Genomic DNA, 19,899 nt, shown 5'->3' with positions numbered 1-19,899 from the left:
TAATTCAGGTCCCTGATAGGTGTTTTGATTCTCTGTTGAGACCACATGGTTCTTTACATAAGAGAGAAAAGCAATAGCCAAGGATGAGAATGATAGTACACTGATCTCCTATTACACTTGGTCAAGAAACCAAATTGGCTAAAACAATATGGGCTGCTCCAATCATTTCAGTTCAAATGTGAACTAAGTTGGCATCCAGAGAGAGGATGCCTACCAACCTTTACCACCTCGCTCATATGGAATTAGTAAGGAAAACATTAAGAAGGAAAGAGTAATTCCAAAGGAAAGAAAACAATTAAAAAAAAATTCTAACCAGCTTAAAAATTGTCCCAAAGTAACAATATTCAAGCATGATATGCAGGGTCAAATATTATACATCACTTTTTTTTTCTTCATAAAGCTTATATGACCAACACTAGAATATACAGATTAAACAACATATGGACATCTGAACCGATCAGAAAAACTAGGTCACCCTGGAAGTAAACTCCAGTGACAGCAAAGTGCATGACCACATCCAACATGAAGTTCTGCCTCTGTGTTTCTCCTGAACAAGTCTGCCTTAAAACAAAACCCCTCCATTTACAGCCTGCTCTCCAAAAGTACAAATGTCTGATTCTCCCCTTAATCGGCCCTGAACTATTTTTAAAAGTAAAATACATTTTTAGTCAGCACAGTAAATCAAGTACAACAAGCACTATCCCTGTACAATGGCGCAAAGGAAACTTTCTCTGCAGGACAGTAAACAGTCAACACATTACAAGCTAGTTTGAAAATACGTGAAGTACATTTGTCACAACAAACGTATGGTTTCTTGAGTACTTTTCTCTAAGAAGCCAAGAACTGGAAAATCATCGCATTCTGAAGAGAAGGGTGAAGCCCACAGCGCTGGTCTCAAGTAGTCAGAGTCCACAACAGAGGTGGCATCAGGAAGAACGGGCCGGGCTGTTCCGATCACTCCCCAGCCAGGACCTGCCTCCAATGGCTCTGTTACTTAACAGGCTGAGTTCAGTTCAGTGACTGAGAGAGCCTTGTCTTTGCTGACATCCTCTTTTCAAAACCTCACAGGCGGGAGGGCAGGGAGTCACGCAAGCTGACAAACTTACCTGGTAAATGCTTGCCGGCCTGGCGAGCTATCTGCCCTGGCAAATCAAATCTGCACTTTTTCCAGCGGAATGCGGTGGCTGCCGGGCCGCTCATCACCTACATTTGCTTAAGTGAAGAGGAAAAAGATGCAGAGGAAGTGGATTTTAACAAAAGCAGCCTGCGAACTGCACACTGGGATGTCCTGTTTTGGGGTGGCTTTTATTTTTCCCATGAGAGGATCTGACTAAACCTAACTGAATCTCTTCCAAATACCAGACAGGAAGTTACACTTCACAGTTAGTGAAAATTCCTCAGGTCATTTTTTGTTGGGTTTTTTTTTTAATTGTCACAACTAAGAGCTTTTGAATGTTTCTCATCTACTACAAAGAGATTTTAACTTTGCTTCCTGTTTTTGACAGCGTCAGCTGGTAAGGGACACCTCCACCCACCTCCTTACCCACTATGAATATAAATAGAGGCGTTTGCCTTGGTATACAACTGGGCTGAAAAGTTTGGTTACATATTAATTATACTTCAAAGAATAAATCAGACTTGCTATTTCACTTTAATATGCATATACACCTTGGGAAAAATGAAACTCCAAAGGATGTCTTCTTCATTCCTTAGAGATTGCTATTATGGAAAAAATAAGCTCAACCACACAGAATAATAAGATGAGAGGTGACAGTGTTGATTCATATTTTCCAGTCTGTTCTATCTTGTGTATTTGCCTTGCGCTTTTGCTAACATTTATGCAGATGTCATCCACATATACACAACAAGCAAGGAAAATCATTACCCCTATTGCCTCATCTGCTTTCTTATCCCTATGTATCTCTTTTTTCTCTTCTGCTTTGAAACAGAAACTTTCTACTTATGTGGAAAGATTTTCATATTACATTTACCCTTGTCAGGATACACACAGATTTAAATCAGAAGGTAATTCTCTTCCTGCTACTGGCTAAGATCAGAAAAAGAACCAAGCAGTACTTGCCCCACTCTCCTCCTTATCTCTGTTAGTTTCCACACTGGAAGCCATATGACTGGCCTCAATCTCCAAATCTGTAAAATGGGAGTAGGGACCTCACCTATCTCCTGGGATTGTTGTGAAGAGAGAGACAGTGGAAAGCACAATGACACAGATTATGTCACATAGTCAAAGCCCATTTTTTTTTTTTTTGGTAACAGCTTTATTGAGATATAATTCACAAAGTATGCAATTAACATATTTAAAGTGTATAATTCAGTGGTTATTAGTATATTCACAGAGTTGTGTATCCATCACCGCAATCAAATTTGTTCAATTTTCATCACCCCAAAAAGCACTTACTCTTCATTCTCTCCCCACACCCCAGCCTTAGTCAACCATGAAAATTTAATTTCAGTCTCTATAGATTTGCCTCTCCTGAGCATTTGACATAAATAAAATTATAGATATGTGGTCTTTTATGACTGACTTCTTTTACTTCTTTCACTTGTTTTCAAAGTTTCATTCACATTGTAGTATGTCAGTATATCATTTCTTTTTATTGCTAAATAATCTTCCATTGTATGAATACTCTACATTTTCTTCATTCACTAATCAGTTCATGGACATCTGGGTTATTTCTGCCTTTTGGCCAATATGAATAACACCACTATAAGCATTCATGTGAAAGTTTTTAGGTTGACATATGTTTTCATTTCTCTTGAGTATATATACCTAGGAGTAGCATTGCTGGATCATATAGTAACTGTAGGGTTAAGCTTTGGAAGAACTACCAGACAGTTTTCCAAAGTGGCTACACCACCCTACATTCCCACTAGCAGTAAATGAAGGTTCCAATTCTCTCCATTCTCACCAAGAGGTCTTATTATCTGTTTTTTTATTATTATTATTATAGCACCCTAGTGGGTGTGAAGGGACATCTCATCTCGTCTCAGTTTGATATACATTTCCCTGATGGTTATCAAAGCCCAATTTGCATCAGTAAATGTCTGCATCAAAAATGTCTCCATCTTTATACACAGGGCTAAAAACTCAAAATACACAACAATCAGTAAGGCATGGGTACCACTTAATCAGAAGAGATACTGGCTACAGTACTGAAGCAAGATCTTGAAGGTGTCTAGCTTTATCAGCGGCAATTTTCCAATAGGTATTAAAGAATTTCAACATTTTAATCTGGTATAACATACCAGTTAAATACTGCTGGCCTTCAGATTCTTTCTCTAGCAAGAGGCTGCTAAAGCAGTTGGCTCTTCCTCTTCACCCAAGGGCTGCTTATAAAAAATTACAAGAAAATTAAATTCTCAATGAAAATATGACTTTTTAATCATTTATAAATTAGTGGTTTCCGCCTGTCTTTCTATATTTGTCTTCTTCCTAAATAGAAACAGTTTCCATTAAAGCAGCCTTTTATAAGTAAATAACCATAATTATTTACAGGAAGAAATTTTAGACCAGATTTGATTTAAGATTAAGGACATTACAAAATTTTAAGGAAGCCAAGAGGGACAAGTCAGGATCTAGACACTAGCAATGTTTTTCCCTTTTCTCTAAAAAATGTGATATTGGAAGGATAGTAATTATTCTAATTCAAAGCAATTATCCAATAAAATTCAGAGATTATCTAATTCAAAATTCAAAAAATCTAATCTAATCCAACTCAAAGGGATTATATTTTCTAATTCAAAGGGATTAGCTAATCTAACTCAACCTATTCAGACAGACTATCATTTTTCAGACCTTCTGGCGTTTGAATAAATTCATTTACAATGATGTTAATTATCTCTTTCCTAAAACATTCTATTTTAGGGTTTTAATTTTTTAATCCCTTAAAGTAATTAAACAGAATAAAATCTACATAAGGCATAAGAATATACAAAAAGCCTACAAGCTTTAAAAAATAACTTTTTCCCTTATTTTTCAATATATGGCCTCAGACCTTACAAGATGTATTAATAATATGATTCATTCATCTTCTAAGAAATTTTCCATGTCCTAAGGCTGCACTGTGTAATCCATTGTTTTCATTATTTCTTGGCATACAGTTGACTATGAAACTGACTACTGAACTTTCTTATGTCAAATAGAACTTTCCATTGTGGGAAATTTCTAAAACATTCATATTAAGCTAAGTGGAAATGTCATCATAGTTCAGGAGCAAATATGGTCTGTATCACCCAGTACAATTTCTAAACTGGATTCTACACAGGAAAGGCAAACCACTGAACAAAAACAAGTACAAAGCCTACACTGGAGTTTCTGTAAATAGTTGACAGTGAAGAAAATCAGAAGCAACAATCAGTTTATCAAAGTTATCTGAAAGTTCTTCCAAAAAGATCTAAAAGAAGGGCACTTTTAAAAACTGTTCTGTAATATCTATCCACTGACCCCTTCTTCTGCTAGATTACACGGTGGCCTCATTTCTAGTTCTTGTGAAATCAATAGACCATTTATGTTGCAAGTATCTGTCTAGGGCATGCACTTTCTTATTCAATCTGGTGTTGACAGCAGTAATCAAATTTTGTACATACCACTAGCTCTATTATAGCTCAACAGCAACTGGCTGACAGCCTGGGTCTACTCTCATTGCAAAAGGAAAGAAAGGAGTGGACTGCAGAGAGAATTACAGAGCAAATCAGCTGAAACTACAGGAGGTGGTGTGGAAGTGAGAGAGTGAAGCAGAGGCATTCAAGACTAACCCTCCTTCCACTGGAGAGACACACACCAGGCACATCAGCACAGCCAAGCCCAGGTCAGCCAACCTTGACCACTAAAGGCAGACATTTTCTTCATTCCATCTGTTATCTGCAAACCCTCTGGGCTTCGAACATCTTATTAACAACTGTCCGTCCTAAACACTGAACCTACACCCAAGCCCGCAGAGCAGCAGACATAAGCCAGAGATTAAACCACACCCTCCAACACCAGGGAGACCAAATGTAAGGGAACACAAGTTACAACACTTCCCATGAATTGTCCTGACACAACTGGCTTCACGTTGTAACTCTTCTGGATGCATGTAAGCTAGGATCAAGACTTTTTCTCGGATCAAAATTTTTTCAATTAATCTTCTTCTATAAAAACAAGGTCAGCCTTAAAAAAAATTGGGGAGGGGTAGAGACATGACTTTGAAAGTCCACTTAACTTGCATTTTTAGAGTTCAAAATCTCTAAGAAAACTCTACTCCTGCTAACAGATATACTCTACTTAAAGGGAGCATGGATGATACCATTTCTTGGTTTGACAAGCAACTTTCTCCTCATTTTTTAAAACTTGAAATAATGTTAGATTTACCCCAAAAGTTGTAAAAATAGTTCATATAGTTTTCATACTCCCTTCCCCCAGCTTCCCCACATGTTATCATCTTACATAACCAGAGTACTATGATCGAAACCAGAAAATTAGCACTGATGCAATGCAATGAACTACTCTACAAATCTTAATTCGAATTTCTCCAGCTGTTCCTTTTTTCTGGTTCATGAGTCAATCCCAGATTATGCACACAAGCAACACTTCAATAATGCACCCTTTCACGAACTATCTAATGGATGTTTCTGGTCCCTCCCCCACAAAGGTCCTGTTTTCTTTCATGTTGATGAGGTAGTTTCATCATTGACCACTGAGTGCTCCAGGCTACAAATAGTTATTTCCTCCACAATTCTCTTCACACCTAATCTGTGAGTCTCATCAACGTCATCTTGTAAACACAGGTCAGAGTTTCACAATCTCTTGTCCAAAACCCTTAGAACCAGATGTGTGGTCAAATCAGAACTTTTTCCATTTGAGAAAAGTTAAACAGCACATAGGCTCTACATTACATTTAAACAAAAACAGCAAGATCCAAGGCAATTTCCCTTAATCAAACACACATACTTCTGCAGTAAATATGTGTATTTTATGAGGTGAGTGGGATAAGTAAAGATTTTAAAAGCATCTCAACACTTCAGGTCAAATTTTGCCACTAAATTGAGCTCAGGTCAAGCTCAGGTTTTACTAACAAATGAATTATAAAGAAAATACCTTTCAGTTTTCCAGCTCTTTTTAGCTATTATAACTGCAAATAAGGGAGTGTGGAACCTGTACTTACGAAATCCGTGGCCTCATGCACCCACCTTCACACCACACCCTCTTTTACCTCCAGTGTTGCCTCTGCCCCCAGGCTCTCTTCACTCCAATTCACCCTCCCACAGAGCCTCCAGAGTGATCCTTCTAAATTACTTGCAACTCTCTAGCTTCAAAATCCTTAAAGATTACTCATGCAAGGAAGGAAGTTGGAGTCTAATCTTCACAAAGCTTACGAGGCCCTCTACCATCTGCACCAACTCCTCTGGCTGTACAGACGATCTATACAGTGTTACACCCAAGAAGAATACAAAAATGAAAAAGGCATAGTCTCTGTCCTCCGGGAGCTTCCAATCTAATTCAATCTCTTGAATATTTTCATCAAAGTAAAAAGATAGAATATAGCTTCTCAAGTCATCAAAGAATATATTGGGATTTTTTTTTTTAACTCATTCTTTTCTAGCTAGGAAATTCTACCTTAGTTCTTGATCATGTTAAAGATTACTAACAAAATCCCACATGTTGACATGAAAAGGATTTTTCACATGATTCTAACAACACATGTCTAAAAATACTTGCTATGCTACTGTTGAGGTTACAAAGAGCGAAAGCCAGGAAAACTTCTAAAAACAAGCAAACCCAAAAAAGTAACGTCAAAGATGGTATTTAATGGGTTGAGTGATTTCTCATGAGATTGTTTTTCCAAAGCACAAAGATATAAATAAAATCTGAAACCATGCCTTTGTTTCCATATTAGTATACTAATGGAATTGAATGACATTATATCCAACAAAGTTATGTTAGAGAGAGCTAAACAAAAATCCCACCATCGAAGAGTTTAGATTTATCCCCAACCACACAGAGGCTGATCTCCGACACAGACTTTAAGGAACATGCCAATGAAAGAGGAAAGAAATCACATCTTAAGCATGTTAGTTTTATTTTCTAATGTGCAAACAGTCAAAGACAGTTACTTGGAATGATGAATTAAAAGAAAAGTTCCTAGAAGTTGTATTTCAAGATAAAATTTTAACTTTTCTTACAATTATCTCAAAAAAAAAGTACACAAAAGCAGTGACAGTAAGAGGTAAAGAACACCACCACCATATCTCGGAATGAGGGGAGTAGAGAGAGGTAGTAGGTATACACGTGATTTCCCTACACCAAGAGAGGGGAGGAGGGGTCTCTGCCAAGGCAGCCCTCCTCTCACAACAGACTGTGTGTGTGTGTGTGTGTGTGCGCGTGCGCACACGCATGGCAGGTTTCTCGCTGGCAGTGTTGCTTCCAAACAGAAGTGACAACTGCCTGGAACCGGCTGAGGTGAGGTATCCGGTAGCTGACAGCAATCATGGTAGAACAGGCCAACACTGCATGGGTGCCGAGGGATGCCAACTGCTCTGTAAAAGCCAGGATGTAATCTGCCAGGGCCCTGGGTGGAACCCTGCAGTGCCTGTTGCTTAAGGACAGCCATTCAGGTGGCAAACACCTCACTCTAGCAGAAGGAAAGGAAGGTTATTGTGGTGGTTCCTCAGGGAGCAGAAATAGTTATTTAGGGAGACATGAAAAGAGATGAATAAAACTCAAATGCTTCAAAAAGAAAGAGGATTTTTAAAACATTACCAAAAAAGAAAGAGAATGGCAGTAATTTTCCTGAATTTTCTACATGTTCTGTTTTTATCAAACAGGTGAAAAATAAGCACTGTCATTTTTCATTTACCTTTGTATTGTCATCCTTTAGCATGCAGCCTGGCACACGATAAGGACTTAATAAATGAGCATTTACTGAAAGAAGAGACAGGAGCTGATGTGGAAGACATCAGAGCAAAAGTAAGAGTGGACCAGGACAGTGAGAGGAACCCTGGGTGTCTCTCACACCCAAAGAGCTCACGCAACAAGCCCGCCTGATGCAGAAAGGAGGTGCCACAGTCTATAAAATGAGCTAAATCAAAACTAGCAGTTCTGGGGCAGACTCAGCTCTGGGGCAGACCGCAGTATTGCAGAAAGGAACTAGAGAGCTGTGACCAAGTGAGAAGGGTGCTTTGGGGAATGTAAAAGAAGGATTAATTTGGAAATAAAAGCGCCATAAGAGTAGCGGCAACCTCAGTGGCAACCTGCTGAGCTGTGGATCAAAGATCAGCCAGTGAGTTTTCTGGAAGTACACCTGCTTCCATTGTGAGGGAAACTTCTCTAGTTTCTAGAAGTTTCCAGAACTCTCAAGCTTCATGGGAAGGTGTGAAGAAAAGAAGCATGGGGATCATTCTTTGCTGTTAAAAATATCTAGTGGGAGAAGTGACCTAAGTGTCCCATAAGGCACAACAGCCTATGAGTCTAGATGTGACACTCATAACACTTTGTCCCTTGGTCACCTGCAGTGACAATTTCAATTCAATGTTACCCGTGGAGCTCTTAGGCACTTATGCAAAACTGAAGATGCTGGTCTGTCACTAGATATGGGTATTAACTTGTATGAGTCATCTGTATATTCAGTCTGCAGCTGATACCACACAAAGATAGCCCTGCCTACTCATAGGCACACCCACCCCACTCCCATGTGTCATATCTCTCGCCTTGGGAATGAGATATAATCATCTACATGTGATAACTGAGGGCTGAGAGTGGGGAGAAAATGAAGGATCCTGGTAATAACAAGACAGAACCAATGCCAAGGAGCTGACCTCGAGTACTTTAAATCCATTCCAGGGTTTCTAGGATGATATAGTTGCCAAGCGATAACCAGGTGAGGAACAGACAATGCAAGCAATGGTTATCGGTCAAGAATTTATGAGCCTTGGGACTTCCCTGCTGGTGCAATGGTTAAGAACCTGCCTGCCAATGCAGGGGACACAGGTTTGAGCCCTGGTCCCAGAAGATTCCACATGCCGTGGAACAACTAAGCCCGTGTGCCACAACTACTGAGCCTACGTGCCGCAACTGCTGAAGCCCACATACTCTAGGCCTTGTGCTCCACAACAAGAGAACCCACTGCACTAAGCCCGCACGCTGCAACGAAGAGTAGCCCCCACTCTCTGCAACTAGAGAAAGTCCTCGTACAGCAAAGAAGACCCAACGCAGCCAAAAAATAAAAAAAATAATAAAATATAGAAAAAAGGAAAAAAAATAGAAATTGTCCATAAGAAAAAGAGAAACAATTGCTCATTTAAAAAAAAAAGAAGAATTTATGATCCTCAGGACTAAGGAACAAGGTCCCTGGGCCTTGGGTCTGTCAGAGGCAGTCAGCTAACTGATTTGTTTACTGAGTGCCTACTATGTTCCACATGGTGCAGACGAGAATTAGTTCCCAGGCCAGTGACGTGAGGTAACACCAGTGCTGCAGAGGAAGTGTGTGGTGCTGCTGTCACCGCCTCAGGGATCGGCCCCTGAGACAGGCCGGGGCCTCCAAAAGGGGAAAGGAGAGGGCAAGGGCTGCCGAGCAAGGGGGGAGTGAACACCACAGAGGCAAGAAACACACAAACAGCCTATTATTAAAGCATGCTAAGAAGAGACAGAGAAGAGGGAGGAAGATGGGAGGGTGGAACTTGGAAACACTACCAGAAGGTACAAAACAGAAAACAACAGTGATCCAGGAAGAAGAGGAGAAGAAAGCCAGGCTCTTATTCCAGGGCCATCCCTGACCGTAAGTAAGCTATCCCACAGTCTGCAGGATGGGACCATTCAGGTGCCATTTCACACAAAGCTCCACTTTCCATAAAAGCTTTCTCCTCCAGAGAACGTCCATGAGCAAATCTGTCTATAAAAGACTTATAAATAGGGCCAATAGAAGAAACCTGTTTTTAAATTAGGAATATTGCACTAAAAATAACTTCCTGGAGGTTGCCAACTCAGTAGAGGGCTGGAACTACCAATGTTTCTATTGGAACATCACTATGTAACTTGGTCAGTAAAAACTGACCAATTTTAGGGACCTCTGAACTTCAAAAGTCCTTTCACATTTATTTTCATGCATGCCTGCACAATTCTTATAAGTTAAGCTGTATCAATATCTCAAGTCCCGGTTGAAAAATGAGGTAACTAAGGTTTCATGACACTGAGAAAAACACCACATTCCTGCCGTGGGTGTTGTGAAGCTCAGAACCAATTCCCAGCCCCAAAGTCTTTCCTCCCATCCCACCGTGGGCCTTCTAGAAGCAGCTCACTGGCTGTCAACAGCACCGCCTGAAACAGAGATTTCAAAGTTATTTTTCTGAGGGTAAATAAAACTATACAATACTTCCTCTCTTCCTCAAAGTCATAGCCAAAAACCATATGAAACCAAGAGGAAATACATGTTCCTCAACAGCAATCAGGTTCCAGGTATCAGGTAGCCTCCGCAGCTGTTGGAAGCCGGCCCCACCCCCACCCCAGTCCCAAACTCTGGCACAAACACAAGCTTCAGGATCCTGAGGCCACTCAGATGTGCGTCTTTCCGCAACAGAATGACAGAAGGCCCTGACACGTCCACTCCCGAGGGCATTAAAACCATAGCCCCGAAGAAACCAGGCGATGCCTCTTCGTGCGAGTTACTAAACTGAGCCCCTCCCCGCCGGAAAGAGGGGGCAGGAAAAGGAAATGAAAGCAAGCGACTCTAGGTTCTGGATTTCGTATGCGAGACTAGCCAGCAACAGGTGCAGCGTTCCGGTGAAATTAAGACTCTCCAAACGCCTCTCGCCTCCGCAGCACAAAGGACCCAAGCACAGAAACCCGACATGAGCAGCGCTGTTCAGAAGTGGAAGCCAGCATCATTTCCTAGCCAGTAGCAACTCTGAAGGAAAAAAAATTTACCAGACAGACCACAAAATATTCCTCTGCTGACATCAGACTTCTTGCGCTGTCCTCTCCCAAAACACTTCACTCGAAAATAATTCAAATGTTGGTCATACTAAAACATTGTTTAGTGCTAGTGAGTAAGTAGCCTAGCCTGGTATGGAGTAGGTGGGCAATAAGCATTTATTGGATGAAGGAATCAAACAAGCAGGTAAATTAAAAGTTATCTTCACAAATAAAGATAACCAAAATCTTACCTTCAAAAGAGTATATAAGTGTATTTTTCCCCATTCCTCCAAGAAGGGAACAAAAGGCTGGAATCAGAAGCCCAGAGCAAGAGATATTGCAAATAAAACATACTAGGAAGTGCCAACCACCCAACCCCTGGCTAAAGCCGAGAAGCCCTGTCTGCCGCCCCTTGGGATTCACAGATCTACGCAGGGAATTCTCATTCGGAGAAGACCAACAGGGAAAAACAATCATAAGCATTGCAGCAATCCACTTTCGGATTTTCCTTTCATTCAGTATGCCATTTCACATAACAGTTTCCACCTGCCATCACTACAGAATTTACAAAATAAATTTTGTCGTATTATCTTTCAACATGAAACTAATCTGCTGATAATATGTTATGGAAAATATCTTGTGCTATATGTGACATGTACAAGAAAAATATGAGCGTGGGTAAGATGAAGGAGAAATGAAGACGTTTTATGAGCAATAAAAACTGACAGAAAAAGTGAAGGAAAATGGCAATGAAATTGAGTCCACAGATGGAGAATGTTATATGAATACTGCATTACATAAAAAGAATAATTATTGGTATGAGAACATCACTGATTTATATAAGGGGCTTAAATAATGATAATGATATTAATTATGAAAATAAGGTTTCAGAGCACAGATAAGTATCAGGACATAGAGAACTAAGCAGTACAAATAAAAATGTAGTGTAATAAATAATTTTGGGGGGTGGGATGAATTGGGAGATTGGGGTTGACATACACGCTAATATGTATAAAATAGATAACTAAAATAAAATTTAAAAAATAAGTAAGTCATGGGGATATAGTGTACAACATAGAGAATACAATCAATAATATTGCAATATATTTGGTGACAGTTACTGGACTTATGGTGATCAATTTGTACTGTATATAAATGTTGAATTGCTATGTTGTACACCTGCAACTAATATAATATTCTACGTCAACTATACTACAATAAAGTTGAAAAGAAAGATAAAGGAAAAATAAATAATTTTATAAAATGACTATAAAGAATGACGATTTAATGATGCATTTCATTCAACTTTCTTTACATTCATGAATTTCTCTTTTGTTTACACCTTAAGTATTCTGAGTAGAATTTCTCTCATCCCTGTGTATTCAATGTAAGGAATCCTTAGATTTTTCAAGTCACTCCTTCCAAGATCCAGAGTAAACTCCCTCTTTCTTTTACCTCAAGGTAACAAACACCCAAAGGTCTTGAATACAATTCTTCACTGAGATCCTAAGCGCCTAGTTAAGAATTACCTCAAACTTCAAGCAATAAACTGGAATAGCAGATCCATTATGAATGTCTTTGGTTTTCAAGTGAGGCCTTTTAATTCATTCATTCATTCACCCATACATTCAGTCATTCATTTGCAAGGATCTATCCTCCCTACAGGTCAGGTGTTGTGCAAAGCACTATGGATGCACTAATGAAAATCCTGGTCCCTGCCCTGATGGAGATCACAGTCTGGGGACCTCTCAGCAACTAATTAAACAAAGCAATCAGCATGGTGACAAGTGTGCTGTAGCAAGCAACAGGACGGATGGTAGGAGTAACAGGACGAATCTACTTCTGATGAGTAGTCAGGGCAGGCATCTCAGAAGAGGTGCAATTTAATCCAGTGCCCAAATAGAGCAGAAGGGGCTAGCCAAGAGCTGGGGGAGGTATTCCAGGCAGAGGAAAGAGCCGGTAAAGAGGTTGTTTCCGGAGAGCAAGCTGGCCGCGGCTGAGGCGATCGGCAGCGACACAGGAGGCTCATTTATAAATACGGAAGCGGCATCTCAGCACGTAATTCGCCCAACGTGCCTTTGCCCTAACACACACTTTCCCCTCGGCCTGGAATCCCTCCCTTCCACACTCTCCTGAGCCATCTTGCAGCTTCGTCCTCTGGAAAACATCCCTTGACTCTCCAAGGAAGAATAAAACTCCAGAAATGAATCGCTTCCAATCCTTCATCCCCCTGCACCTAGTACTTGCCACTATTACAACCCCTTAATACACGGCACGGAATCACTAGTTCAAAAGCCGCAAAGCAGGGGTCTTGCTTTATTTGTCTCTGGTTCCCAACAGTCTATCCCGGAATTCAGCACCAGCAGACACGCAATAAATGAGAAGTGAGTAAGCGAACAAACCGAGAGAGGAAAGGACAAATGAAATGAACGCCGGAGGGCCACCAATGCCAATTCATTACTCAGCCTTGGAGGTCTGGAACAGCACCACAGTCACAGCTGATTAACCCATCTATAGTCTGGGGGGAGGGCAAGATGATTTCTAACCCCAAATGATTTCCATACAACAAACACTTTGGGACAAATCTTCTGGCATCACAGAGAAGTGATGGTATAATTTTCAGTGTCATTAGATGTGGGTTCCAGGCCAGGTATTAGGCTCGGTGGCTGACAGTGGCTCTGTCCTATCCTGGAAGACCTGCAGCACTAGCAAGAGCAAACCCTATTTCCAAAATACTGTTAATGACACACACTGTAAGATTCCTTACATGGAACTAACTTTTCATAATATTTTTAAAAGAAAATGTTTTCTTTTTAAATTCCAAGGTCACCCAAGGGACAAAATTATTTAGAATCTGTTGCTGAGGATTTTTCACACTAATTCCTGGCTTACTGAGTCATGCTGAGGTTTCCTTTCTACAACCAATGCACAAAAATTTAAGGAACCATAACATTCTAAGTGAGTCTTCTTTACCTGCCTGTGACCCTTTGCGGTCCCCACGCATAAAAGCAAATGTCACTTCCATCTTCTTTCTGGCTCAGCAAGTCCTCCAAAGGTAGTTCAGGTTCACAAACCAACCATGCATGCTTTCTGAAGTCACAAAGATACGTGTACCCCTCAGCAGGAGAGCGTACTTTGCCGGAGTCAAATTTTCAAACAGGGAAAAACAGTATGGAAATCGTGGGAAGAGGAGTCCCTCCCCAACTGGCCTGACCAGAATGGTTGCATTCCTGCCCCGTGCACAGCCCAATCCCCTTCTACTCCGTCTGAGCCTCTGCCAGGCTCTGGTGCCTGTCACCTTAAAATCAGACGTGCAACAACACTTACCTGCCTAGGAATAGCCAGGTAACGAAGGCTTGCATTTCTACAAACACAGAGGAGCCTAGCGCTTTCCTCAATTCTCCTTAGGTTTTCCTTACATTTGTGCCAAATGAAAACGTGGGTGAGGAACAGTGTTTAGGAATTAAACGATAAAAAATGTTCTTAAGTGTCCGGCTTTTTTTTGCAAGAGAGCTTGTTCTCATAAATTTTACAATCAATTTTTCAGCCTATGTACTCCAAACTAATCTCCAAAGCTTTTAGAGATCTAGCCATTAATACACTAAATAATACACACTGTCAAGCTAAAAGGTAAACTCTGCCTCTTCAACCAGGAGTAAAAACACTACTGAGTGAAATACAAATGGCATCTTTCTGCCAGCCTCAATGCACAGCCCTCTGCTCACTTCATTCCCCATCAATGCCCTCATTCAGGTTTTCCTTGGGCCAAGCTCCACCCTCTGCCAACACCCGTGTGTCGAGTTAAATCTGTCTTCCTTAAGGAGGCCTTTCCTCACCACTGGAGCCCATTTCAGGCCCAGGGAAGCCCCCTCATGACACACTATCACAGCACTGCAGGACATGCTTCCTCTCAGCAATTAAACAACTCTTTGTATATGCTGAAGCTTAGTATCTGTTCCTTCTACTAGTCTGTACTCTGCAGAAGCCAGACACCACTACTGTGTGTTCGCCAGTTTTGTTGACAGTGACCGGTCTGGGGAGGAGGGGGGGAAGAAGGGGGGTGGCCTGCAGCAAAGAGTTATTTCCACTTCAAACTGTCATCTCTGTAAAAATACTTTTTTAACACAAATATCATATGATATTGCTTATATGTGGAATATAAAAAAATGGTACAAATGAACTTATTTACATAACTGAAATAGAGTCACAGGTGTAGAAAACAAACTTATGGTCACGGGGAGGGTACTGGGAGATTGGGATTGACATATACACACTACTATATGTACAAAAGGATAACTAATAAAGACCTACTGTATAGCACAGGGAACTCTACTCAATATTCTGTATTGACCTATATGGGAAACGAATTTTAAAAAGAGTAGATATATGCATAACTGATTCACTTTGCTGCTTGTAAATCAACTATACTCCAATAAAAATTAATTTAAAAAATACTCTTTATGGCCTACTGCTGTCACTGCCAAAGCTCTAAGGAAATAAATATTCATCTTAAACCATCATATTCATCCAGGGTTATTACAACGCCAGGGCTCCCTGAACTTGGACAGGAAAAAAAATTAGATATCTTCACTCATTTCTAACAGAAATTTGTATCTGCTTCTATTACAAAGTTAGGTCACAAAACACACTACTAGGAGTATCTTTGGCTGGGTTACCAACAGGAATCACAGCCATTTTTCACATCACATTACAGCTGAAAAATCATTTGGCTCATAAACACCTCAGAACAGACTAGACTAGACTAGACTAGAACGGAAGTTACTGGACCTACTGTTCAATCTTGTCATTGAATGCATTAGTAAAAAACAAGTATTACTCTATCACAGGCTTTTTAAGCATTTTGTAACTGAATTTCAATATGATGTCTTTTCCTTTGTGATGCTATATATTTTATTCTACGCATTTAAAAACATTTGACTGAATATCATATGATACCACTTATATATGGAATCTTAAAAATGGTACAAATGAACTTATTTATAAAACAGAAATAGAGTCACAGATGTAGAAAACAAACTTACGGTTAGCAGGGGGGAGGAATAAATGGGGAGATTGGGATTGACATATGCACACTACTATACATAAAACAGATAACTAATAAGGACCTACTGTATAGCACAGGGAACTCTTCTCAATACTTCTGTAATAGCCCATGTGGGAAAACAATCTAAAAAAGAGTGGATATATGCATATGTACAAGTGACTCACTCTGCTGTACACCTGAAACTAACACAACATTGTAAATTAACTATACTCCAATTTTTTTAAAAAAAACTCCCCAAATTTAAAAAATTTTAAAAATTTTTAAAAAATTTTTTGTCTGGATTCACCAAGCTACCAAAGGGGGTCCCTGGGTACAAAAAGGAAGGGATGTGATGAGGAGGAATTAAAACCCTGCTCTACATCCTCGGCATGAGATGTAAACATCTGATGCACCGGGAAACCCTTACATTCTGTTTCCAATAGGTTGAATGCATTTTTACTCACTGGGGAAATGAATAAAACACTTCTGAAAGAAATATGATTTAACATAAACAGTATTATTAAATTAAGAAGTCATTTTTTGTAACAAATAAAAATATGTATTTCAGTAGTTTTAGCATAAAACAGCTTTTAAAGAAGAAATTCTCAAGGGACATTCACAAGCTTAACAGTTACTGCACAGTTCAACTAACAGATATCCTTGACATATTCTTTTTTTTTTTGAGATGTAATTGACATATAAGATTGTATTAGTTTTACGTGCACAACAGAAATAATTGATACATGTATGTACTACAAAATGATTACCACAATAAAAAGTTCAGTTAATATCCATCACCACACACAGTTACAATTTTTTTCTTGTGATGAGAATTTTAAGATCTATTCTCTTACCAACTTTCAAATACACCATACAGCACTGTTAACTGTAGTCACCATGCTGTCCTTAAAATTTCCAGGATTTATTTTTGTAGCTTTTGACCACCTTCACCCATTTATCCCCACCTCCAACACCCTGCCCCTATAATCACCAATTTGTTCTCTGTATCTATAAGTCCAGGTGGGTTTTTTTTTTCTTTCTTTCTTTCTTTTTTTTTCAGATTCCACATATAAGTGAGATCATACAGTGTTTGTTCTCCTCTGTCTGACTTATTTCACTTAGCTTAATGCCTTCAAGGTTTACCCATGTTGTCCCAAATCGCAGGATTTCCTTCCTTTTCATGGCTGAATAACATTCCATTGGGTGTGTGTGTATATGTATATATATATATATCTCACACCTTCTTTCTGTGTCAATAGACATTTAGGTTGTTTCTGTGTCTCAGCTACTGTTAAAAATGCTACAAAGAACATGGGGGTGCAGATACCTCTTAATAGATAATCATTTCATTTCCTTCAGATATATACCCAGAAGTGGAATTGCTAGATCATATGGTAGTTCTATTTTTAATTTTGGGGAGGAACCTCCATACTATTTTCCATAGTGGCTACATCCATTTACATTCCCATCAACAGTGCACAAGGGTTCTCTTTTCTCCACAACATCACCAAATTATTATTTCTGGTCTTTTTGATAACAGCCATTCTAACAGGTGTGAGATGCTATCTCGTGGTTTTGATTTGCATTTCCCTGATAATTAGTAATGTTGATTGAGCACCATTTCAATGTTTTCTTGATAATGATGAAACTTCTCCAACTTTCTTCCAGAAAGACTCATCTTTGAGCCACTAAGCCCCTGGGGTTTGCAAAGTAAGGATACTAGGCAGGTAGGATTACAAAACATATCACACTCCGACTTCTACCAGGTGTTTCCACAGTTACAACCTACCAGTTGGAGGTTCGCCTCATCTTATTTCTGTAACAGCTCTGTGAGAATACACACATGCCCTCCAGGAGAAGTAACAGAGTAATCATTAACAGCCTTACTGTGAGTTGCTTTAATCAGCCAATCATTTAATACCCACAACACTCCAATAAAAAAGGATCTCTGGGAGATGCCAGGCCTGGATGGAGTTAGAAGGCCAGTGAACAACATCTAAGGGCTGGGTCAGCGGCGAAAAGTTCAGAGAAGGTACAAAAATCCAATTTTGCATGAACCTTAACAGCAGCCAGCAGGTCCCAGCTGCATTGTAAAGATTGCTCTGGAAGACTAAACACCGCAGCTCTTCTTTCACACAAATTAATTCTGTCTCCCCCACTGAAAGGGAAATAATAGGAAAGAAATGGTCCTTGCACCCCTGCCCTGTTCTTCCTCCTCCTGTTTCCCCTCTCTCTCACCTTCTCCCTGTTTATGCTAAAACTAAAGGCTTCAAGCCCAAGATCTGCCTATTTTAAACCATGGGTACATGTCACACCTCTTTCAGGAAATTAACAAAACCCCCTAACACAGTAAATATAAACCTAAAATCCTTCAAGACGTCCACACACCCCACTCTTCCCACCAGAATATTTCTTGGAAATCTGTCTCTTTTCAGACACAAATCCATCAGACAACCATCAACAACCAAATGAGGTTTGAAGGAAAGTGAGCAAGACACTTCCCTGAGGTCCAGGGAGCCTGGAGAAGCAGAAAGAACACTGAGTCTGGGGCTGCTGTATAATCCTGGGAAAATCACTTCCCACTCCTGGAATGAATTTTATCAATTATCAGGCAACGGAAGTGGACTAGACGGCCCCTTAAAGCATCTTCCTGCTCTAAAATTCTGTGAAGGTGCATGTTACCACAACAGCCATCCATGATTAAAAGTGAGAGGGAAGAGCCGAAGGAGGCCACTTACCTCTAAAAATGATTTCTAAGTCAGGAAACGCTGGAGAGAGACCATTTCAGCTTGAAAGTCTGCACGCTCTTAGCGTTCATTTAAAACGTTTCATTCCTTACATTTGTATTCTATTACAACCACAACTTGTGACACATCTAATAGAAAATCTTCCCATAATCACTAGCAATACAGAAAGTATCTGGCTGAATGTGTGTAATTCACGTGCACAATAAATGATTTCAAAAGCCACGAAGCTTGTTAGGCCTGGCAGAAGGCATAGAAGATGTTAGGATAACCATACCTAACTACAGCAAGAAATCAGGTGCTGAGAAAAGACAGCTACTAAAAAAATGCAAGGGACCATACTACTTCTGAAATTGCCAAAGAGTAATACTGTGCCGCATCTTCTATCCTGTCAATAAATTTTTTCAACAAAATTATTTCCAAAGTAAATCTCTTGTTATTCTTACCACAGTAATAAATGCACTTAGTTGTTTCAAATCTAATAGGACTACAACAAAATGTAGTAGTCCTGCTTCAGTCTTGCTTTCAAGAGGCTGCCCCTTTCATCTGTTATCTATTTATTCTGACATTCACTTATGCATTTCTAAATACTATGCTTATGCTACTATTTTCTGATTGTCAAACATTATTTACAGAATCTTTGTTATAGTGGATAAGAACTTAACTCTCATATTCACTCTCTCAGTTTCTGATGTCATACTTTTAATTTCCACAGTCTCTTATTCTCTGAATCTGATTTTTTATAACATTTTCTTGTTTCAAAGATGCAATTATTTTCCCACCTCTCTGATAGATATAATATTACGTATCATTTCTATTTCCCCTAAGTTCCTTTTTGCTGTTGTTTGGGTGTGGCTTTAATGACAGAGGCTTTCCCCCAATATCTGACTCCTGGCAGCCTCTCACATTTCAAATGAAGCAGTCAAATGCTCAAGTTCTGTGAGCTTAGGTGTCACCTGCCAACTGCCGGCCTCAAAGTAGGTCATCAAATTCCATGCTATGACTATACTATACTCCCAAGGAAAGCATCCTCTGATTTGGGCTGGGGTAGCTTCAGGAATTCTGATGTCCCTTCATCTTCCTGATGTCAAACTAGAACCTCACCATCCTCTCTGGGACAGGGATCCCAAGACAGAGTTTGATTTCTCCAGAGAATGTATAAATCTCTGTGCTCCTGTGCAAGAGCAGATGAAGGGGAAAGATCTGGG

At 39.8% G+C, this 19,899-nt stretch overlaps 1 protein-coding gene across 9 annotated transcripts in view; it reads right to left on the bottom strand.

Annotated features, from left to right (window-relative positions):
- The window catches only part of UTRN (utrophin), a 501,139-nt gene that overhangs the window by 439,830 nt on the left and 41,410 nt on the right, over positions 1–19,899 (bottom strand). For 2 of the 9 annotated variants that reach the window (XM_057739407.1, XM_057739405.1), the window contains exons 1-2: positions 13,877–14,012; positions 1,107–1,212 (exon numbers count right to left, since the gene is read on the bottom strand). The exons of 2 other annotated variants lie outside the window; for them this stretch is intronic. In XM_057739407.1, the coding sequence (XP_057595390.1) occupies positions 1,107–1,200 (94 nt within the window). In that variant the 5' untranslated portion in view covers positions 1,201–1,212; positions 13,877–14,012. Of the gene's footprint in view, positions 1–1,106; positions 1,213–13,876; positions 14,032–19,899 lie in introns of those variants that run through there. 5 more of the 9 variants (XM_057739401.1, XM_057739403.1, XM_057739409.1 and 2 more) reach the window with 4 other exon arrangements.

This window comes from Hippopotamus amphibius, chromosome 6 (genome assembly GCF_030028045.1).
Source record: "Hippopotamus amphibius kiboko isolate mHipAmp2 chromosome 6, mHipAmp2.hap2, whole genome shotgun sequence".
Taxonomy (NCBI): domain Eukaryota; kingdom Metazoa; phylum Chordata; class Mammalia; order Artiodactyla; family Hippopotamidae; genus Hippopotamus; species Hippopotamus amphibius.
This window is presented reverse-complemented; position numbering and strand designations above follow the sequence as displayed.